The sequence below is a fragment of the Benincasa hispida genome, chromosome 1 (assembly GCF_027475165.1).
Source record: "Benincasa hispida cultivar pf3 chromosome 1, pf3_genome.v1.1, whole genome shotgun sequence".
NCBI lineage: Eukaryota > Viridiplantae > Streptophyta > Magnoliopsida > Cucurbitales > Cucurbitaceae > Benincasa > Benincasa hispida.
This window is the reverse complement of record NC_143478.1, coordinates 29,670,106-29,694,431: the sequence shown is the minus strand read 5'-3', so window position 1 is coordinate 29,694,431 and position 24,326 is coordinate 29,670,106. Positions and strand designations below refer to the sequence as shown.

Here is a 24,326-nt window from a genome sequence, read left to right as displayed (position 1 = left end):
CTTGATCGTTTCGGTGAAGTATACGATCGTGTAGGAAAACTAAGCGATCATCTATACGATTGTTTAGTAAATATCGGGAGCTAAACAATCGCTTAGGAAAAAGGTAAACGATTGTTTAGATAATAGTGCGCGACAGTGTAATTGGTATGCGATCGCTTAGTAATATCGTATATGTAAGCGATCGTGCAGTCACTATCGTATAAACACTGATTTTCCAAACGATGACACTATCTTTTCACAATGTTCGCGCACTTGTTTCCTGCACACCGTCAGCTATTTATAATGCACTCATCCGTTATTTAGAACAGAAGAGACGCCTTCCCATTTCCTTTATAACCGTCCAATGATCTTATCATATTCATAACAAATAATTGATATCATATATTAATTATAATATTTTTCTCTACTAGATATACATCATATTTATATCCAATTTCCTCCAAATTAATATATCTCATACATAAAGTTAATTATATCATATATAACCGAACCCTCTCTTGTCAATTTGAACATTTCAAATTGACCCAAAAACTGAATCTCAACTTGTATCCAAGCTACCAAGGGGACCTTTGGACCTATGGCTCGAAGCTTCAACAGTACGTGAATAGCTGACTAAACTCTTTAGTCACGATATCCACCATCCGTTAACTACCAGACATTCCACTAAAGACCGACCGTTGAACTCTTCTTGCCATAGATATATTTCTATGTCCATTGGATATAACCAATCATCAGTATGATGACCCTTCACAGATGCTCGTAATTACAACAGGCCAATTTACCGTTTTGCCCCTATAATTACATCTTCCTCCTTAAGTACCGTTGATCCCTCTAATAAACAATACAACATAGTCCCACTATGTGTGAACACCTCTTGGGCCATGAGAAGGTACGTGGCGCCACATCGTTCAAGCCCTGGGATCAGCCCTTAAGAGAGCAATCTATCTACTTACCCCTACTTTGGGGAAGGAGTGAACTTTATCTTGTGAAGCTGAGTTCCCAGCTCCCAAATCAGATGAATCCCCAAAATAGTAGGTTTGAGTCATTGTTCTGGCCACTCGCTCCCATGCAAATCAAAGGACTGCCCTCAATGGTAGGAGTTACCAACTCACTCAGGATTGAGGTCATGTTACCTATGGTCATCCTAGTGAAGTGAAGTCCCAGTCATGAACGGTGTTATAGAACGAGACGTTAACACTTCGTGGTCAAGTCTTATACAAACCCTTTGTATAGGATGCTTTTGCTCGTATGTCCTTTACACGAATGATCAGGATCAGACCATCTGTGATAAGTCACAACACTTGTGACCATTCCACAAAGCGAGCCGCATCCGTAGCGGTTAACAGGATAAGGTTTCCCTCCTATATCTATATACTACAGACCATTTTGGTTATCATTCAAGACATGATCCACTTGTATGTCACCACATACATGCTTAAGTTACATACAGATAACCAGGGATATTAAGTTTATTGGTTTGTGATAAAATGAAAAACATCTAAATGTGCAAAGTCAAGTAGTGAAGTAAATATCATTTATATTATACATCACAAGTGTTTGTACAAAGTTGTTTATAAACTACAGGACACGAGACTTTAGGGCACAAACCCCAACAATCTCCCACTTGTCCTCTATTAAACAATCGGTTCATAATCCAACTAATAAACCATATCCTTCTCGGCCATGAGAGGGCGGAGCCCCTTTGTTCAACATCATGAGTTAGTACTTAAGGGAACAACTTATCTGCTAATCTTAAATTGGGTAGGAGTGAATTTCATCCTGCAAGACTAAGTCAGTTATCTGTCCAGTCTTACCCAAAAATGGGAGGCTTATTGAGCATTGTTGTTGAACTACTCTTACCTATGCAGATTAAAGGATAATCCTGAATAAGTCGGAGTTCATAGTTAGCTCAAGATTAAGATTAAGTTATACTAGGTCATCGAATTTGAAATAATAAATTTTAATAGTAAACAGTCGTTATAAAGAAAAGTGACTATTTTGAAGTCTAGTCTTATGCAAACATTCTTTGCATAAGATGCCCCCACTCACACTTTACATGAATGATTTTGGGATCACATCATTTGTACCAGTATACAAAGTGGACCACATCCAATAGTGTTGCAAGGACGAGGTACCCAATCTCATCCATATACTTATAGACCTTTTTGGCTATATACTAAAACATGATCCATATTTGTCTCTACATAAAGTTAAAGTATTCATATTATAGTCATGGCTTCGTTTATTGGATTTTCATAGCAGAATGCAATATAAATGACATTTTATTGAATGAACAACTCAATAATACTTTTGTTGATAAATAGAATATGTTTTCCATATTTACGAACTGTGAGTTTTAAGACATTCTCAACAGGTCGATGGTGGTCAGAGTTGGCTAGTGGCGACTGGAGGTTAGTCAATGACGGTCACCAAGGTAGCGACCAGAGTTGGCCGGTGGTGATCGCCGAGGTGGCAGTCGAAGTTGGCTGATGACGGTCGCAGGAGGTGGCGACTTGAGTTGTTGGCGGCGGTTTTCGGAGATGGCAGCTGGAGTTGGTCGATGACGGTCATCAGAGGGAGGCGGTCGGAGTTGGCTGTGGTGGTCACTGCAAGTGGTGTTCGGAGGTTAGCTGACGTACTTTCTAGATTATATGGAAAAACAAATAAAATAAGGGAAGGGGTAACCCATCTATTCAAACCCATGGAAAAGTGATGTAGGAAGCCAACTTCCTAAATCCATGCCCCAAATAAGAATTGGACTTAGGATGCCTAAACCATCCAATTCTAGCCCTTGAAACAAACACCCTCTTAGTGTATATTATTGTTTTTGTTGTTATTTTTGAGTTGCCCTTTTTTTCTATATGTGAACTTATTTTCTTAATTTTATCTCGTATTGGTTCTCATCCTCCCTTTTGATCGAGGTTTGTGGCTGGTTAGTTTTTTTTTTTTTTTTTTTTTTAAAAAAAAAAAGAAAACTAAAAAAACCCTAATTTTATCATAGTCGAGTTAGCAGAGAATTAGGTAATGTCCTAATTGAACATTAACACAATTTTTTAATGAATCTAAACATTGGATCTGAATGTTCGATTTTGTTCTTAGGCAAAATATCGGAAGTTGTGAGATTAATATTAACTTTTGATTAAAGGTAAAGTTTAAATTTTGGTAATTAGGACTTTAATAGGCCAGTATATTACCATATTCCAAATTTTCTAATGGAGTTGTTTATTTTGTCAAGGGAGGTTACAATTTTTTTCCAAGAGTACAATAAGCGCAAGACGAATTGAACTGTTATGTTTAATTTTCCCTTTTTCCTTTTGTTTTTATTTGGTTTAATACTCTCTTGTTTTTGTTGTGCGAAATTATTTAACACCATTATTTGAGGTTGTTTTAGGGTTGTAAATGTAATTGAAATACTTTTTGGATTGTTTTCAAATATAGAAAAATGAACAAAAATACTTATAAATATAGCAAAATTTCATTGTTTATCTACAATAGATTATTATTTGTGTCGGGTTGTTTTTAGGAAAATGAACAAAAATATTTATAAATATAACAAACTTCACTATCTATCCGCGATAGACTAACTATTTGTGTGAGTCTTTTTAGCAGTTTTGTTATTTATAATAATTTTTCTACTCCTTATATATATATATACCATCATCTTCACAATATAGCTTATAATTAATTAAAAAGTTTTCTTAAAAAAAATGCATAAGCTATTTTAAGATTAAATTTAGGTTTAAATCCTATTTGGTCACTGAACTTTGAATTTTGTTTTATTTTGGTCCCTAATGTTTAAAAAATGACCGTTTTAGTCCCTGAACTTTTAAAATTTGTTTATTTTAGTCCCTATCATTAAGATTTTGTTAATTCTTGGATGAAATTGTATCTAACATGTGTTAAGCAAAATGTAGGTGAATGTAAGATGATTTTTGAGTTCTCATATAAGAAATCAGTTTACCATCTAGGAACCCTAGATTTTTTTAGCGTGGCTAATTGGCAACTTAATCATTTAAGAATACAAGTTTAAGTGAGATGCCTAGAAGTTATCACTAATAATATGTTATCAGTGATAGAAGCTATCAACGATAGCATGTTATTTGATGATAAAAAAGAATGGCATAAATTATCTTCGATAGCATGCGATCGGTGATAGAAGCTGTCACCGATAACCACGATCTAAGTGATACCAGTGATTGAAGTTGGGTGATATCCATATATCGATGATATCAATGATATATCTCAGTAAATATCAATGATATTGATAATATTAGTGTTGTTGGTGATATGACGACTTAGGTAGATATTAATGATACTCATTTATAGACTTATCATAATTGATAGATTTTTATCACTTATAATTTTACGTATTAATCTTTGAAAGTCGATAGTTTCTTTTCAAAGTTGATATCCACTTATAGAAGTCTACTAATTATGGTCATGATAGATGTCTATGAATGATGAGCACTGATAACTTTGAGTGTTGATCTTTCAAAGTTGGTAGTCACTGATAAAAGTTTATTAGTGATAGACATTAAATGTTTTATAGAAATAATCTTTCAAAGTTGATAACCGCTAGAAATCTATCACTAGTAGCCAATGATATCTTTCTATCATTGATAGCTTGAAATGTCAACCTTTCAATGTTGAATGCTGTTAATGAAATTTGGTTAGTGATAGCCACTGATAGCTTTAAGTGTTAATATTTTAAAGCCAATTTTATTCGATGAAAGTTATTAGTAACAACCATTGATATAATCTACTAACGATAGCTACTAATAGAAGTTGACATCTGTATATCAGTGATATGACTTAGATATATATCAATTAAATGAATGATATTAATGATATTGGTGGTATGATGTTAGGAAACTAATTCTTGAATTCTTTATTAACGTAACCGGAGGTACAATCTTCTAGAAAGAACAATTAAACGGTGAACAACTTCTTTATTAGACGATATGAACCAAACAAGATTAATCGATCGTTTACAATTATCACCTAATCACTTACCAAACACTAAACGATCGTTTACAAGTTCTACACGATCGCCCAGTATTGCTAAACGATTGCTTACTAAATCCTCCTCGATCGCTCACTAATTCCTATACGATCGCCTACAAACTACTACACATTCGCTTACCCAATTACTATACGATCGACCACTAGTTGCTATACGATCGTCTACCAAATGCTACACGATTGCTGGGCTCCGTTACAAGACCACTTAGTTCTGCTACAGGATCTCCTAGTAGAAGTAGACGATAAGCGACACACTATGATGGCTTCTCCCCGACAGCGTCCTCCGAACTCCCACTCTCGAGAGCTCCTCTAACTCACTCCTGACTATTCAGAATCCCTCCTCCCATCTGTTTCCTTCCTTCTTTTTAGAATAGCTCTCGAGAGTGGGAGTTCGGAAGACGCTGTCGTGGAGAAGCCATTGCAGCGTGCCACTCATCGTCTACGTCCACTAGGCAATCGTGTAGTAAAGCTTAACGATCGTGTAGCACTTGGTAGACGATCGTATAGGTTCTGGTAGGCGATCATGTAATAGTAATAGCTAAGCGATTGTGTAGGAGTTTGTGGGCAATCGCGGGGATTTAGTAAGCTAATACGGAGCGATCGTGTAATAGATTATAAACGATCGTTTACTTGTTTAGCGTATGGTAAACGATCGAGGGATCATTTGTAAGCGACCGTTTGGTCTTGTTGATTCCCTTTGTTTAATAAAGAAGTTGTTCATAGTTTAAACGCTTTCTTAGAGATTATATCCATTTGTTACACCAACAAGAACTTCAAAAATCAGTTTCCTAACAAATTGGTATCAGAGCAATCACCTGGGCAAGTATGGATCAGAAAGATTTTGAAAAGAAACTAGAGTTACTAGAGCAAGAAATCTTTGAATATAGAGTCGAAATACAAAAAGTGTCAACCATAGAGGAGAGGTTGGCGTCGATAGCGAAGAGCATTGAAAGATTGAAATTGCAGGCAGGAAAACATCAAGAAATGTTCGTTTCCCATGTTACGGAAATGACCAAAGAGAAAGCAAAGGTGACGGAGGAGGCAGAAGGATCAGATCCCAATCAGAGGTGTGGGACAAACAGTTCGGTGAGAACATTCAGTGAAGAAGCGAATGGCGACCAGAGTGAATTCAAGAAATTCGAAATGCCAGTGTTTGGAGGAAGCGATCTAGATGTGTGGATATACAGAGCAAACTGATATTTTGAAGATCACAAGTTGACTGAGTTTGAAAAGATTACGGTGGCGGTTGTTAATTTCGATGACCTCGCATTCGACTAGTACCGTTCGGAGAGAAATAGAGAGCCGTTCGAAGATTGGGAAGACTTGAAGAAAAGGATGTTAGCGTGATTCCGATCTTCAAGAAAGGGATCGATCTGTGGGAGATTCGTGACTACTAAACAAGAAATGACTGTGGAAGTGTATCGATCTGTGGAGGTGTTGAAATCCATTGTCTCGGACCAAGACAAGGAGTTTGTGAATCGATTTTGGCAGAGTCGTTCCGATTGTCGGGTACCAAACTCCATCATAGCTCATTTTCTCATCTTCAGTCTGAGGGTCAGACAGAGCAGGTAAATCGCAGCGTGAAATGAATTGGAGGTGTTGCGGTGGTGAGCGACCGATAGAATGGAGGAACTGGTGGCACTGGGCGAGTTGTTGGAGTAGCATTGCGTATAGTGCTCCTACTGGCTTTGTCCCTTTTCAGATTGTGTATGGACGACAACCAGCAGTGTTGGGTTACTATAGGAGGAATTGTACGACCAATGCGATTTTGTGCCGACAAACGCGAGACAGAGATACTACATTGCGCGAGTGTCAGGAACATTTGAGGCTGGTTCAAGAAAAGATGAAAAAGTTTGCTGATAAGGAGCGTCATGATGTTGGATTTGAAATTGATGATTGGAAAGGGTTGAAGTTGCAGTCCTATTGTCAAATTTCAGTTCCACAAAAGCAGAGTATGAATTATCTCCCTTCTTCAATACCCTCCTCATGCATTATTATTTCTCAGGGCCCTAAGGATGCCTCTTTTTGTATATTTTTTATTCCCACCATAGTTGGTGGGTTTTTAATAAACCCCCGCTTTTGCTTCTTCTTTTTTTTTCTCCATTTTTTATTCCTTTTACATTTGTTTTTCTCTTTTTTTATTCATTATTTTCCTCTTCTTTTTATATTTATTATTTCAACATTTTTAATCATTTTTGTGTGTGATATTTTTACATGTTTTTTCTTTTCTATTATTTCTTCACTATATTTATTATATTTATTTTTCCCTCCTTTCTTCCATTTATTATTCATATTTTTCTATTTTTATTTTTCTTTTAATTTTATTATTTTATTTCCTTTCATTCTTATCATTTTATTCTCATGTTTTTTCGTTCTATGAATGAAGATTAAATTAATTTATTTTATTTAAAATTATTGTGGTGTAAATTAATTATTGAAAGGTAAATTTGGTTTAATTTAATATTTTATAATTTCTCATTATTCTAGTAACTTTAATTATAATTACTCATTTTATAAATACTTGTAACGACGACGACGACGACGACGATGATTATTATTATTATTTGATTATTTAATAGTTGTTTTTTTTCAAAATTTTGAATTGAATTTATTGTTTATCAATTAATCTAAGAATTTTATAGAGTTGTCACAATTAATTTTATAAATTAAATACAAAGATAATTTGTTCCTATAAAATTCCTATAGTATTTCTATACACAACCAAACACAGTCATTCGTGATTGCCATCAATTTTATTCTAAGGTTTATAATTGCCAGCTTAATTTTTGGGCATCTAGAAAACCTTAAACCAAATGTTCCGCATATGTTTGAAATCTTAAACATGAGAATGTTAAGCTTGGAGATTAGGCTGGGAGTTTAGGTAGCTGGGTTTAAGAAAACTGTGTTTGGAGTCTAACATTAGCCTGAGAATGAAATGGAGATTTATAAATATTTAATTTGTGAAATATTTTATTACATTTAATTATTGATTTGATTTTAGATTAGTTTAAATTTGTCATCTTAATTATTTAATATAGTTAAGTTTAAAATAAACTAAAAAATTTAGAATAATGTTTTTTTTTTAAAATTTTGAAATAGATATTTTGACTAAAATTATAATTTTATTTAATTTATTATTTTAATAATTTGATATTTTTATCTGATTAGATTTTGAAATAAAAGTTCATAGATTTTTGTCATCTTAACTAATTTGAAAATGATCAATTTTTTTACCATAATACGTTGACTTAAAATTGAAACAACTTATATTTTAATATTAAATTCAATGATTGGAAAATTATATTTTTTTTCTTATCAAATTACATTTGAAGGATAAAAAATCATAAATTTTAAGTTTTAGGTTTTATTTGGTCGTTAAGGTTTTTTAAACATTTTAAATCTTTTAGTCCCCCGGAATAAAGGCATTTACTTAATGGTTTTTTCCCCTTGTTTTCTCTCTTTCTCTCTTTTTTTCTTTTTTCTTTTTTTAAGAAATACTTGATGGGTTAAATATTAGAATTATTGTACAAAAGTTAATTTCTTTTATATAAAATTAACTTTAGATTTAGAGTTGTAAATGCTTTTGTTTTCAAATATAAAAAATGAAAAAAAATTTATTTATAAATATAGTAAAATTTGATTATCTACATACGATAAATTACTAATTGTGTCTATCTTTTTGAATTGTTTTCAAATATAGGAAAATGAAAAAAATTATAAATATAGCAAAATTCATTGTCTATCACGATCTACTACTTATATAAGTATTTCTAGCAGTTTTGTTATTCATGATAATTTTTCTACTGATTTTTTTTTTTTTTATATACCATCATTTTCACAATATAGCTTATAATTAATTAAAAAATTTTCTACAAAAAAAAAAAAAAGTGCATCGCTGATTTAAAATTAAATCTAGGTTTAAATCCTATTTTGGTAATTAAACTTTGAATCTTGTTCTATTTTGGTCCATATGTTTTAAAAAACGATTTTTAGTCCATACTATTAAGATTTTGTTAACTTCTAGATGAAATTGCATATAGAAATCTTAGATTTTTTGAGCGTGCCTAATTGCTAGCTTAGTCATTTAAGAATACAAGTTAATACTTCTTAAAAATTTAGGAACTAAAATGGGTAATTTAAAAGTTTAGGGTCTAAATTAGATCAATATTCAATGTCCAATCTAATTATGCAAGGGAGTAAAAAAAAAAAAAGGGTTCAACTTAAGTAGTAAGGAATCTATGTGAAAATTCCCAGGTAACAATTGGTTGAATATGTGCGACCTTGGAATCCGTCAAGACGAGAGTCGTCTGTGGCTAATTCCGTCACCGTCTCGTCGAACACCAAACAAATCTCAATCACACAGTGATCTCTTGAGAGAGAGATGTTGGAATTCCATTGCTGTTATCCTAATTGGTAGCTTCCGCAAATGGGCAGTGCCGACGTGATTGGACAACTGCTCCAATTCGATGTTGAAGACACTATATTTGTTGCGGTGGGCACCGATGTCGACGACGCTGAAGCTACTCTTATTTGGGCTGTCCAAAACTTCACCGGCAAGAGTTTCTGTCTGCTTCATGTTCATCACCTTGCTCCCAGTGAGTTCAGTATTTCTGTTGCTACAATCTACTGCTTTTGAAGTATATGCTCATAGTCAAATGGCTAGAATTAGTTTCGAATTCGCCTCGTAGATCTTTTGCCTCTCTCTCCTCACTGATCTGTGTAGAAAAAACTCTTCATTAAAGCTAGCTGACATGTTAACTTCGACATTAGGTTGTAAAATGAAGTTTAATGAAATCTTCAGCATGACAGTGATATCAAAATTAGGGTGATTCAGGATTGGGGGATTGGGGATTGTGGTTGTGATTCTCTTTCTTGAACTAATAGCTACAAATTTCAATTTCTTGTAGTTATCTGCCACTGAATTCAATTAGTCAAGGTGCCTAGGGTGGTAGTATAGGTCAGCTGCCAATTCAAAATTATATCTGGTTCTGGAATGGAATGGCTAGTATTTGGATGTACTGCAGTTCCCTTTTGGTTTTGGTTTCTCTCTGCATTAGCTTTTACGGTGTCCGACGTTCATTGATCAGAGGGTTGGGTTTTCTTGCTGGACTGGTTGAGGGTAGTGCCTGCACAATGGCATTTCAAAAGCTCCTTTAAGCTCTCTCGTTTAAACCAAAACCCTAATATTTGAATCAATATCAATTCTCTTTCAAATGAGGGGGAGAGATGTTTTAATTATAGAAAAATTGATTACAAGTAGGCTAAATAACAGCTAACTAACAAGTAACTAACTGTTTATTAACAAAATTTTATTCCAACTCCCTTTCGTTGATTCTTGGTACACCATATTCCGCCCCCTAAAATTCAGACTCGACCTCAAGGATATCAAGAAGCTAACTGGAATTCTTCAGGAGAAAAGTAGGGTTTCATATCTCCTACATTGAATATTGGATTGATATGAAGGTCAAGTGGTAGCTCAATGCGATAAGCATTCGAACCATATCTTCGTAGGATTTTAAAAGGCCCTAATTGTCTGTCTTTCAGCTTGTTGTAAGTTCTAGTTGAGAATCTTGTCTTACGTAGGTGGATCATTACAAGGTCTCCTTTGTAATTGACTTATCTTCTTGATTTGTCTTTAGTTTCCTTGTAAGACTGCGTGGTCTTCTCTAAATGGTCATGAACTTCTTAGTGCAATTCTTCTATTCTTTCAATCATACTTTCAGCTTCAAGACTGATATCCACGTAAGAAGGTAAATTGGCAAGATCAAATGTGAGTCAAGGAGGTTGAGTGTATACTACTTAAAAGGGGCATCTTCCCGTTGATCTATTCTTCATATTATTAAAAGCAAACTCCGCTTGAGCAAGGGACAAATCTCATAGCTTTGGTCGTGAACCACTTAAACATCATATAAGATTTCCCAATGTTCTATTGGTTACTTCAGTTTGGCTGTCAGTTTGTGGATGTGAAGTGGTGCTGAACTTCAAACTAGCGTCAAACTTCTTCCATAAAATACGCCAAAAATGACTTAAGAATTTTACTTCCCTATCTGAGACGATTGATTTAAGTACTCCATGAAGTCAAACTACCTCTCTAAAGAAAAGGTTAGCAATCTTTGAATCATTTGTTTTCTTGCATGCTAGAAAATGGGTCATTTTGCTGAAACGATCCACAACCACCATGATTGCATCATATCCCTTTTGAGGGTGTTTGTTTCAAGGGTTAGGCATCCTAAGGCCAACCCTTATTTGGAACAAGGTTTAGGAAAAGGTTTCCCACCCTCTTTCCATGGGTTTGAATAGTAAACACTATTCAAACCCATGGGTTACATTTTTTTTTTTTAAATTTATTTTAGGAAGTTTGTTGGCCAACTTCCAGACACCATCTTCGACGGCCGCTATAGGCCAACATCGACCACCACCTCCGACGACCATCGCCGGCCACCTTTTGTCACCACTTCCGGCGACCCTGTCGATGGATTTCTGGCCGCCGACTCTAGCCAAATTTCGGTCGCCGTCGGCCAACTTTGACCACCACCCTTGGTGATCGCTGTTGGCTAACTTCGACGACCATCGTCAGCGACCCTTGCCGGCGAACTTCTAACCACCGACTCTGGCCAAACTTTGGCTACCATCGATCAACTTTGGAAAACATTAATAAAAGCATTTTTAGTATATAACAAACTAAACAAACTTGTATATAAAAATACTTCTAAGAAAGAGTTGTCAAACACGTGTGTTTTTATTTTAAATCAAGAGTGTTTAAATAAAAAATTTTCTAATTCATTCCAAACAGGCCTTTAGTTTAATGATAATAATATTTTAAAATAAACTCTCTTCTATTTTTTTTTCATTTGGAGTTTTTTCTTTTTAATTATTATTATTTATTAGATTATCTTTTTTAATTCGCTCTCTTCCATTTGTTTATATGTTTCCTTTATTTAAGGAGATTTCCTTTATTTTTTTTTTCTATTTCTCCTAGTTGTAACTACAAGAAGCATCCCTTATATGCTTTTCTTCTTCTTCTTATATACATATTTTTAATAAAAATTGAATAGTAAGGTGGGGAAAAAAGTAAATTGAACTAGATTTTTGCATAATTAAGTAGAAAACCCCAATTTAAATTAGTAAAAGAGACAAATGTTTGTATAACATTTTATTTCAAAACCTAATAAAATCAAAATATCACATTATAAAACAATAAATAAAATAAAATTATAATTTTAGTCAAATCTATATTTCAAAATTTTAAAAAAAAGATATTCTTCTAAATTTTTTAGATTATTTTAAACTTAGCTATATTAAAATAATTAAGATGACAAGTTTGAACTAATTTAAAATCTAATCATTGATTAAATACAAGAAAATATTTCACAAACTCAAAATTTATAAATCTGCACTTCATTCCTAGGCTTTCTAAGCATGTACTCCAAACACAGGTTTCTTAAACCCAGACTTCCAAAACCTGCACTCCAAACACAGTTTTCTTAAACCCAGATTACCCAAACCTCCCAGCCTAACCCACAGGATTAACATTCCCAAGCTTAGCATTCCAAACCTGCAAACCAAATGCCCCCTTTGTATTTTGGGTAGATCAAGAACAAAATCAACAGATAGGTCTTTCCAAATGGTTGTGGGGATCGGTAATGGAGTATATAATCCGGCATTTGTAGAAGTTCCTTTGGCTTTTTGACAAACAACACACCTTCTGACAAAATTATTAACATCTTTTTGAAGCTGTGGCCAATAGAATCGATTGGATATTAATTTAGATCTTTTGTCTTGGCCAAAGTGCCCTGCTAAACCTCCGGAGTGAGCTTCTTTTAGGAGAGCTTCTCGAAGAGATGTATAAGGAATACACAACTAAGAAACTGTCCGTAATATGGAAGTCTTCAACATTCAAGAAATTAGTACACTTGTTCCAAATATCAACAAAGTCTCGATCATTTTCATATAATTCTGTTAGGTAAGAAAATGTAGTTACTTTTGTAGCTAATGTAGTTAGAATCAACCATTTTCTATTAAGAGCATCAACAACCTTATTCTCCTTGCCTGATTGACGTTTGATCAAGAATTCAAATCTTTCTACAAATGAAATCCACTGCACATGCATGCGCTAATATTCTTTTGAGATTGTAAGTATTTGAGTGTAAGTGATATGTGATTAGGAGAAACTCCTTGGATAGAAGATAATGCTCCCATTGTTTGAGAGCACGAACAAGAGCATATAATTCCTGCTCATATGTACTCCATTTTTGTCTTGAAAGATTGAGTTTTTCACTAAAATACTCAAGTGGGTGGCCTTGTTGAAATAGGACAGCTCCAATACTGGAGTACAAGCATCCATTGCCACTTCGAAAGGTAAGGAGAAGTCTGGTAGTTTTCAAAAGAGGGCTGTTGCTCAGTTTGTTCTTGGTGTTTTCGAAGCTGTTTTGTTGTTTTGGGCCCCAAATGAAGCTCCCTTTCTTTAGACAATCAGTCAAGGGTGCTGTCATAGAGCTGAAGTTCTTGATAAATTTCCTATAAAAGAAGGCCAAGCCTTGGACATGTTTCACAGAACTGGGGGTGAGCCATTGAGTGATAGCTTCAATTTTCTTTGGATCGACTCTGATTTGACTGTGACGTATTAGGAAGCCGAGGAAAGAAATTTCTTTCACAAGAAAGAGATACTTCATGTGATTGATATATAATCTTTCTGTTGTCAAAACTTGAGATAATTTGTGAAGATGTTGTAAGTGCTCCTTAATGCTCTTGCTATAAACCAAGATATCGTCAAAGTATACTACAATGAATTTATTAATAAAAAGGTGTAATACTTGGTTCATGAGTGATGAGTCTCATAAATGTGCTAGGAGCATTCGAAAGACCGAATGACATAACATGCCATTCAGAAAGTCCCTCATTGGTCTTGAAAGCGATCTTCCACTCATCGCCTAGTCTTATTCTTATTTGATGGTAGCCACTCTTCAAATCAACTTTTGAAAAACTCACTACCCCTCCAAGTTGATCAAGTAGGTCACTGATTCTTGGAATTGGAAAACGGTATCATAAGTATTTTCTCGCCCCTTGTGCAAGGCTCGAGTATCATATTGCCATGGTCTTTCTAAGAGTATGTGACAAACATCCATTTCGAGGATGTCACATACTATTTGATCTTTATAACTACTGCCAATTGAAAGAGGGATGGTACATATTTCACTTGTGCTTCGAGGACGCGAGTTCTCCCACATAGCGTCAAGGAACGAAGTAATCCTGAGATCGTATGGCACTCTTTGATCTTTATAACCACTACCAATTGAAAGAGGGATGGTACATATTTCACTTGTGCTTCGTTGCTTTTTTTCACCCAACCCATCTTATAGGGGTTTGGATGAGCTTCCACCTTAAGATTCAAGGATGTCACTAACTTCTTGGAGACAAAATTTTCGCCACTTCCACTGTCAATAATGCACACTTTGCCATTAATCGTGCATTTTGTTTTGAAGAGGCAATGCTTTGAGGGTTTGAGTCTTCTTTGGGAGTGTTTAGCATCCTTTGGAGAACACAAGATACCCTATCTCCATCATCCAGTTCAATGAGCTTGGTTTCTTCTTCTTCACTGTGTTCAGTCGGGGCTTCTTCATCTCCTTCTTCTATAGAAGCTACTGTCTTTCTTTGTGGACACTCATTGGATAAGTGACCAGCTTGGCCACATCGGAAGCACCTACCCAAAGAGGTTCGAGTATATGGGTTTTGGATTTTCTTCTTGGTTGTTGTTTTTGTGGACTTCTCTATCATTCCCTCCAAGCCATTTTTCTCTTTTTCTTTGGCCGAGGATATGGAAGATGGTTGATTAGTGATTTTAAATGAGGAAGTTACTTTCTTGCTTGAAGATGTCTCCCACGGGTTCTTTCTTGAAAATTTCTTAGATCGCAATTCATTAAGTTCCTCCACAGTTTCGGCAAAAGTAATCACATCAGCCAACACATTAAATTGCTGAAGTTTCACCTTGTCTATGATGTCCATACGCAAATCTCCAACGAATTTTGCAATCAAGTATTGTTCATTTTCAGCCAAATTGGTTCTTGCCCCCCCAATGATGGAACTCTTCCACAAAATCAGCTACTGACCGAGAGCCTTGTCTACAATTTCGGTATTGATTGTATAAGGTTTACTCATAATTTGGAGGAAGAAACCTCTCCTTCATCAACTTCTTCATCTTCTCCCACGTTCGAATAGGTCTCTTGCCTTGTCGTTGGCGATTTCTCTCCGATTGATCCCACCATGCGGATGCACCCCCCTTCAATTTAAAAGTTACTAGTTGTACCTTCTTGTGCTTTGGGGTATTCATATAATCAAAGAAGATCTCCGTGTTCTTGATCCAATCAAGAAATGCCTCTATATCATGCTTACCATTGCAAAATGGTAAGTCTATCTTCATCTTAAAGTCATAAAACTCTCCCCGAGCATTACCTCTGCCTTCTCGGCCTCTTCTTGCATCAAAATACTCTTCTTCTAAGTCATCCTCGGTCAAAGAACTCCAATCTTGGAATTCTTTATGCCTTTCTTGCTCCATTGGGCGTTTTCTTGGTTCTTGCAGTGGTCTATGGATTCTTGGATCCCGTTCTTAAAAGTTTTCTTGATGAAACTGGAAATTTGTTTGGCCCTCCAATGCTTCTTCTTCCTCTCCTTCCCCAAATTTGATTGAAAATCGGAGCTTCTTCCTCAACTTGGGCCGGTCCCAACATTGCATTCATTCTTCTCATGATCATTGCTATAGATCCTTGAAGATTGTTCAACGTTCCTTGAATTCCCTCCAAGGAGCTTTCCACGAACAACAGGCGTCGCATGGTGGATCTTGAAGAGGGTGGGGGTGTCTTCCACCTCTTGAACTAGCACCGGTGCATCATCTCCTCTCGGATGCACGTGTCTTCCTCTCGCCATTCGTCCAAGGATGCTGTTATTCTGTGGTATAAACCAAAACTCTAATTTTTGAGTCAATATCAATTCTCTCTCAAATGAGGGAGAGGGGTTATTTATAGGAAAATTGATTACAAGTAGGCTGAATAACAACTAACTAATTGTTCTAACTAACTTTTATTCTAACTCCCTTACATCGATTCCTGGTACACCACTCTGGTAGGTTTCTCTCGTTTACCTATCTTACTTTGGTTGTTTGTTTCTTACTTAGAGAACCAAAAAAAAAAAAAAAAAAAAAAAAAAAAAAGAAAAGAAGAAGAAAAGAAAGGAAAGAATCCCTAAAAATGTGAAATATATGAAAATTGATGAGAGTGGTTTATCCATAGTAGTTTTTGTAACATGTGTCATGGAGTTGGATGGGTTTTTCACATTTCTACTTTATGGCATTCTGTTAAAGTTTCTCAGATTTTGTTTAAGAAATTTATGAATCAAGTTTAGTACAAGTACAAAATGTAATGAATATTTTTCCGTGGATGCAATTAATAAATATTAAGGCATAAATCTAGGAGTTCTCCCTTTTAAAATTTGTTGGTTATATTTTGTGCTAGAAAATATTTTATATTTGTGAGGCTAAATTATTGAAAATACGCCTGAGCTTTGTTCTTTGTTTAAAAAATATCCATATACTTTCAAAGGTTTCAACAGTGCCCTTCAGTTTTTTTTTTTTTTTTTTAAAAAAGTTAAAAATACCTTGATTGTTAGTTTTGGATGGAAATCATAACCATTAGTACTTGTTTTAAAAATACCCCTAAACTTTCAAAAACTTCATTAATACTTTTATACCTTAAGAAAAAGTTCTAAAATACCCTTGCCGTACTTTTGAATGGAAACTAGAAACTATCAATACTCTGTTTCAAAAATACTCTCGATTTTTCAAAAATTTCATTAATATCCTTAAACTTTAAGAAAAAGTTCAAAGATATCCTTATTGTTAGTATATGGATGGACTAGAAAATACCCCTTAACTTTAAAAAAATTGCATTAATACCCTTAACTCTTTTTTTCTATGCCGTTACTGTTAGTATATGGACAAAAATCATTTATCTACACCTATCACTTCTCTCCCTTCTCTGCTTCAATCTATAGCCACTGACACTCTTTCTTCAATGCCCTCCTACTCCTCTTATTCTATTCCACAATCTCTAAAACTACCCTCTTCAATCAAGATATTTACTTATAGCAAGACTAAAAAGGTGGATAATAGAATCGCTAAGGGACCTTAAAACTTAAATATTTTCATCCATATGGTAGCGGTAAGAGCTTTTTAAAATGGTTTTTAAAGGTTGAGGGTATTAATGCAGCTTTTGAAGATTCAGAGGTACTTTTTAAATGTGGTACTATTGGTTTCTGTCCATATACTAGTGGAAAATGATGTTTTTTTTTTTTTTTTTTATTCTTTTTTGAAATTTGAAGAGTATTAATGAAACTTTCAAAAGTTGAGGGGTATTTTTGAAACAGAGTACTTTTCCATCCAAAACTAAATGCAAGGGTATTTTTTAAACTTTTTGAAAATTTAAAGGTATTATTGAAACTTTTAAAAGTTTAGGGATATTTTTAAAATAAAGTACAAAGTTTAGGGGTATTTTATATAATTTAGCCAACTTGTAATTTCTTTGTTAGTAACAAGAATAAAAACAATGTATACTGTTGACATCACAAATATGCACTATATTAAAAATGTGAGTCTTGAATGTGAGATACTGAGGTTGCATTAGACAATAGTCTTTGTTGGTTTCTAATTTTGGAGAATTATGTCTATTTAGGAAAGGTCTGTACTTTTTTCTTTGTATGAAGCTGAAAATTTTTCTCATTTGCTTCTCTATTATTAGAACATAGGTATTGGAACTCTTATAATTATTATCCAAATCTTCTATTATTATGACAGCTAAATGTCATGAGTGTGCAATTTCCAGTTGGTTCTAATAGAATACTATTTGAGGAGCTGTTGATTAAAGTTCTTTTTCTCTGTCTTGCAAGCATTTGGAATTGAAAAATTAAATTGTTCAATAGAGTCCTTATTTCTCTGAGTTTGAGAAAGGGAAATATTTGTGCAAGACAATTATATTCCTTAAAATACAAAGAACAAATGAACAGAATGGGTCCTCATAGTTGGCCATTGCCATTCAAGTATTAAAAATTCCCACAACATTCCCACATTCTATTGCATATACATTTAAAATCTAATGTAATGTACAATTATGTACATGACATTGTTTTCTTTTTGTTTCAAATAATTGACAACTTCTGATGTCAGTGCCTTTTGCCTTTCTATATCTGATTGGAGGTTAGTAAGAGGAGTTTATAGTGACTTAACTTTTGTATCATAAGTGGTCTTATACAATGTTATCCTTGCATGCAGAAAATGAAGAGCCATCTTCCTATACACTAAAAGAACATATAGACAAGGCATTCGAGGAACCCGAAAGGCAAAAGCCTTTTGAACTTCTTAATCAATATGTTCTCATTCTTGCCAAACTGGGGGTATCATTTCAATTCCCATATTAGTTAAGGATTACTTTTTTTTTATAGGAAGATAAATTTAATTATTATAAAGACTATTGTAGTATGCTACTCTAGTTTGATAATGTTTGCATGCAAGAGAGTGTTAATGAGTCGGTGGTATGACAACTTTGTACTTTTCATATTAATCAATAAAAAGAATTTTATTGGTTATTACTCAAATTGATGAATTGGCTTAATTTGTAGGTACAAGCCCAAAAAGTATGGATTGAGACGAACAACGTTGAGAGAGGGATTGTTGAAATTATTGCTCAGTACGGTATTAAATGGCTAGTCATGGGCTTAGACACAGAAAGATACAATATGAAGTATGCATCATTTACTGTTATTATGAGCTTTCTGGGAAATTGGATTTTTCTTCTAATGTTTAGTGGCTACATATGCTTAGTACTATCTTAATGTTGTCTTTGAGATCTATTTACTTTTTAGCTCAACAACAAATGGTGGTGGGAGATTCAAACATCCAACCTTTTGGTGTCTAGACCAGTTGAGTTATGTTCAGGTTGACCAACAACATCTATTTATTTGTCTCAAAAAGCCTAATTAGGGCAAAGGATGGTTACCTTACATGGAATTACATGCTTTTATAAATATGAAATGCGTATATTTTTTCCACCAAGAAAATTATTATATTTCCTTGAAGTGACAACGCATAAAATACACTTCATAGAACTGTATGGTTTTTCTTTTTGCAGTTTGGAATGTAAATCTCTTATATAATACTATAATTCAAAAGATGAGGTGGCTGTTCAGGGGGAGTTATTTTTTACTTGCAAGTGTGTCATTTTGTATTGTCCACTTCACTAGTATTTGATTTCCTTGCTCAATTGCATTATTAGGAGGTCCATAGGATTGAAGTCCAAGAAAGCTTTCTATGTATCCCAGCAAGCACCAATATGTTGCGATATATGGTTTGTCTGCAGAGGACGCCTTATATACTCGAGGTATTTTGATGTTTTAGAATTTGATTGGTCTTGATTTCAAGGATGGATGATGATCTTTATGCTTGATGTTTTATCCATTGGGCTACTTGTGATGACTGATTTCTTTATTAAATGTCAAACTTTTATTAAATTAAATTGATGGTAGAATTCTCATATTTCTACACAGTATTTTAACTTTTCCAGGTTTTCTACATCTCAGATTCCCTCTAGGGTTGAACTAACAATTAATTTGACTTTTTACTCTTTCTTCAATTGGCTGCATGTATTATTTGTTCGTCATTACCTCAGTAAGATTCCTATTAAAATAGGCAGGGCAGAATGGGAAGATTCAATCCATTGCCGCTGGAAAATTTGGAAATAGGAATCAACCATACCAACCGTCTGAGACCAGAATCTGTGACTTGTAAGGTATCGCACATATTCAATTTTTATTCCTCTGACATCTGATTTTCTAAGTATTTCTCCTTGAGCGGTATTGGTTTCCACAAAGAGGACAGCAGAGTTACATTTGTTGCAGAACTTTGCAGATGCTCAAGAAAAGGAGAATGCGTGTGATAGGATAAGCAGGTTTAGATATCAAGATTTGGTGGATAAAAATTGTTCCAATAATGGAGACCTGGGTACTTCAAGGACAACGCTATTGTTAAAGAATGAGGTGAGCAAAGACATCCCTCCAATTCACAAGTTTGGGAGGTGGTGAGGTTTATAATGCATTTTTGTGAGCTTCCATTAATCAGAATTTTTGTAATTTTCAGCTTGGTGTAATTCTTTTGGATTAGAGTCCGTTTCTTTTAGTTTGTTGTGGATTCCGTTTGTAAGCTTTTCTTTTTTGGTATTCCATGGCATATTGATGAATGCTCAGCTTCTTAAAATTTATACATATATATATCACAAGTTTGAAAATGACTTCAATTTTGCTTTCGGTTACTTTTCATGTGATTATGGGGAAACATTTGAAATGTGAGTACCTTGTACTTTTAATATTCTATCCATTATTTGCTGGTGGCCCAACCCCACTGATCAGCGGAAGATTTCACCAATCAAAAGGCTAGTTTTGAAAGATAACAAGGGGTTGAAGTTATTAAATTTTTAACGTAGAGGATTGGATCTTGGACCTCGGTCTCTACAAACATCCAATACTTATCACCATCGCCTTGGGTTCCAAGGAACATAGATTCTGCATCTAATGGGTTTCACCATATTTCATTTTGCATGGTATTCAATAAACAAGAAATTTGATAAATTTTTAAGCGAGGCACTGAATTATCTTTTAACATCGTTATGTATTTAAACATAACTGATGGATCATGAATTTCTTAGGGAGTAAAAGGTGGACATCCAGTTAGCCAGAGTGGTTTGCAAGAAGAAGGCTTGATGAATGTTAAGTCCATACAAGACTTTGAGGAAGTGAAGGCTTGGGTAGAGGAAGATGTTGTGGGTGCTGAACTCAAGGTATTTTGTGATTGTTTCCTGAAGTAAAATGAACTTTTGTGGAAGAAAGAGTAGTTTTTCTGATCTTGGTTGATTCTGGATAGTTGAAGGTTGGCAGGATTTCATTTTTGTTTATAGGTTGTAACATACCCCCTCTTCTCCAGCATACTATTATATGTGAGATCAATTGTTACAAGGGCATATGGATAAGAAAGCTCAATGATTAGATAAATGTGATGATTGACATATTAAGACTTCCTCGGGAGTTCTGCATGCTAATTTGTTTGTCAAATCGATAAAGGATGTTCTTTCTGTCATCTTACAGGCTAAATCATCAGAAAGCTCGTGTATGGAGGAGGTGAAGAAAAGAAGAGAGATGGAAGAACTTTTAGAGAGAGAGAAAAAGGAAGTAGAACGAATGAACAAAGAGCATGATGAGCTTTTGAAAGAACTACAACATGTCCAAGAGCAGAAATCATTACTTGAGAGAAAAGCTTCGGAGTACCAGTGTGAGGTGGAGGAGTTGGAGAAGAAGATGTTTGCAGCTATTGACCTCTTAGTAAGTTTTAAGGAAAAACGAGATAAGTTGCAGATAGAGCATGAAGGTGCAGTGGACAAGCTTCGCAAGCTGAAGAATATTGTTAAAAAGGAACCTTCACGCTATCGCAGTGCAGAAATGCCTACATTCTCCTTTATGGAAATAATTGAAGCAACGAGAAACTTTGACCCTTCCTGGAAGATTGGTGAGGGAAGACATGGTAATGTTTATAAAGGCCTCCTCCGTCACATGGATGTTGCTCTAAAAATGTTTCCTTCGTATGGTTCTCATTCCCAATCAACGTTCCAATACGAGGTAAATCTTGCTAAATAATAAAACAAGTTGGTTGTCACAGCATTCTCATCTGAAGAAAATTCTAAAAAGTAAACTGCTTAAAGAAATGGTCAGTCTTTATGATGTGTTATCATTGAATACATCTGATCTATACAAGCATTCTTAACTAGTTTTATGATTTGAAAGTAAGCCTTTGATACTGTACTTTTTCTCTGTAACAGCCAACAGACATTGTTGGGGAAAATTTTTATGGTACATTATCAAATCATCACTAACCTCACAAATTGGTAGTTTATAATAAATTCAATATTCTAAGCCACCATGTTTTAACTAGTGGTTTGCAAGGGCAATGGAAGTAATGAAGAGTTTAAGAATTATAAATTAAAGTTATGGTGTCCTGTCCATCAATCCACGAGTATTTGTGGTAACTAAATGCAACGGGTCAAACAATTGCTCAGTAAGAATTGGTGTACAAGTTGGTGATATATATATAAATTCTACTTTATTCTCATGGTTTCCCATCGCATGTATGCTTGTAGATGAACATACCCAATATATGGACTATTATTAATATGAAAGAGGAGGAACCAACACTTTAGGGATTTAATATATTGGTTTAAGTCTCCACTAACCTAAAAACCTAGTAGTTGGAGTAAGTTTAATAACTTCACTACATTGTTCACATTCATGTTTTGTTTGCTGGTTTATGATTTTATACACAACTGATCTTTTAACTATGTGTTTCGGTTTTCTATTGTTGAGTAACAGGTTGAGGTCTTGAGTAGGGTCAGGCATCCCAACCTGGTTTCGATTATTGGAGCATGTCCAGAATCTAGGTTAATAGTGTATGAGAATTTGAAAAATGGAAGCTTGGAAGACCACCTTTCCTACAAAAATCACAATCGCCCACTTTCATGGCAGATACGGATTCGCATTGCTGCTGATATCTGCTCAGCCCTTATATTTCTACATTACAGCAACCCTTGCATTGTCCATGGAGATATAAAACCAAGCAAAATCCTACTTGATGCCAATTTTATTGCCAAACTAGGTGGCCTGGGCATCTCTCGTTTGATCCCCCAAGAAGAGAAGGTGGCATCAGTATGTAATATGTCGAAAGAAGATAATCCATATATAGATCCCGAGTATCTTGAGACTGGAAGGTTCGCTCCAGAATCAGACGTCTACTCTCTTGGTGTTATTTTGCTGCGAATTTTAACTGCCAGAGCACCTCCGGGAATTGTAAAAGATGTAAAATGTGCCCTAGAAAATGACGAGATTGGTGCCATTCTGGACTCATCAGCTGGAGACTGGCCACATGATCTAGCAGAGCAATTAGCTCTTGTGGCATTGAGGTGCTGTGAGAAGGAAAAGTTGGATCGGCCTGACCTTGTCTCAGAATTATGGAGTGTTTTGGAGCCAATGAGATCCATTGCCTCAGCATCATGTTCAAGTTTGAAAAAACACGCTCGAGTGCCTGCCCATTTTACGTGTCCCATTTTTCAGGTAAAAAGTCTAGCCAAAAATGGTTTACTGAGCATGTTTTGTAAATGTACATTTAAAGAGAGAGAGAGAAAGGGGGGAAACTTACTGAAAAGCGTTTGATTGATTTTACAGGAAATTATGAAAGATCCACTCATTGCTGCAGATGGATTCACATACGAAGCTGACGCAATAAGAGGATGGTTCAAAAGTGGCCACAACACTTCTCCGATGACAAATCTTAAACTTGAGCACTGTAATCTTGTGCCAAATTATGCTCTTTTGAATGCAATTCAAGAGTGGCAGCATCAGCTATGACAACTTTGGTTTGGCTTCCTTTGCACCTTCACCTTCCAGAAAAGAATACAAACTGGTAAGGCTTGGTACAAAAGCTGTCCCATAATAACAGTTCATACATGTTATTTACATATGCCTATATATTTCCTTCGATGTACAGAACATTATTATAGACCTAAATAAATCATAGTCATACTGCTGATTTAAAGTCTAATGTTAATAGAATCAAAACCATGCTGGTCAAAACGCTTTTATCTTACATTTTAATGAACTCTTCTTAGTAACATGGTGAAAGATTTTATCATTTGAATTAATTGGAGGTTTGCCTAGGGCTCAGAGATTATCTTCTTTGACCACTGAAAAGCCATTGGATGGGGTGGTCATTTGTTCTTACAAGAAGTAAAAAGATATGCCCCCAACAACAAATTAAGTCTTTTGATGTCAATCGAAAACTGACATTACAGGGGTACAATACCAGTTGCCTGGCTGACATCGAAGAAGATGTTATTAAAAGTATTCGCCACTTTTAATTTCAGGTGAACTTTTAATGTCAGTTTTCACTTGAAGATGACTTTAATGTCGGTTTTCGACCAACATTGAATACCTATGATAACATCTTCTTTGATGTTGATCGCATTTGATGTCTGTCAAAAATTTCTCCGATATTAAACATTTGTTTTTATGACTAATAATACTTATCATCATTAATTTATTGAAAAAATAAAAAAAATTGATACGCACGTATAAATCAATAATATTTCTCTCACTTGTACATGCACAAAATAAAATCTCAATGACTTTGTATACAACATCAACTCTCACATTTACTGGTCCTGGAATAT

General features: G+C 34.8%; 1 protein-coding gene across 8 annotated transcripts; it reads left to right on the top strand.

Moving 5' to 3' along the window:
* Positions 1–9,274: 9,274 nt before the first annotated feature.
* Positions 9,275–23,698, top strand: LOC120081741 (U-box domain-containing protein 32-like). 8 transcript variants are annotated; one of them, XM_039036864.2, is made up of 11 exons: positions 9,275–9,617; positions 18,338–18,459; positions 18,685–18,806; positions 18,928–18,984; positions 19,338–19,442; positions 19,751–19,845; positions 19,970–20,097; positions 20,763–20,894; positions 21,199–21,726; positions 22,474–23,211; positions 23,323–23,698. In XM_039036864.2, exons 1-11 carry the CDS (start codon positions 9,449–9,451, stop codon positions 23,503–23,505), a joined length of 2,379 nt encoding a protein of 792 aa, XP_038892792.1. In that variant the 5' UTR covers positions 9,275–9,448; the 3' UTR covers positions 23,506–23,698. The 8 variants fall into 8 exon arrangements, with proteins under 8 accessions (XP_038892792.1, XP_038892784.1, XP_090162624.1 ...); XM_039036856.2 differs by having other exon boundaries at positions 19,751–19,850; positions 19,960–20,097; XM_090306504.1 differs by having other exon boundaries at positions 9,321–9,617; positions 18,928–19,000; positions 19,751–19,850; positions 19,960–20,097.
* The last annotated feature ends 628 nt before the right edge of the window (positions 23,699–24,326 follow it).

Bases quoted from the DNA above. Each gene is read 5' to 3' on its own strand.
- LOC120081741 (XM_039036856.2), top strand. From the start codon at position 9,449: ATGGGCAGTGCCGACGTGATTGGACAACTGCTCCAATTCGATGTTGAA. The intron at 20,098-20,762 runs GTGAGCAAAGAC...TGAATTTCTTAG, and splicing joins CGCTATTGTTAAAGAATGAG to GGAGTAAAAGGTGGACATCC. The intron at 20,895-21,198 runs GTATTTTGTGAT...GTCATCTTACAG, and splicing joins TTGTGGGTGCTGAACTCAAG to GCTAAATCATCAGAAAGCTC.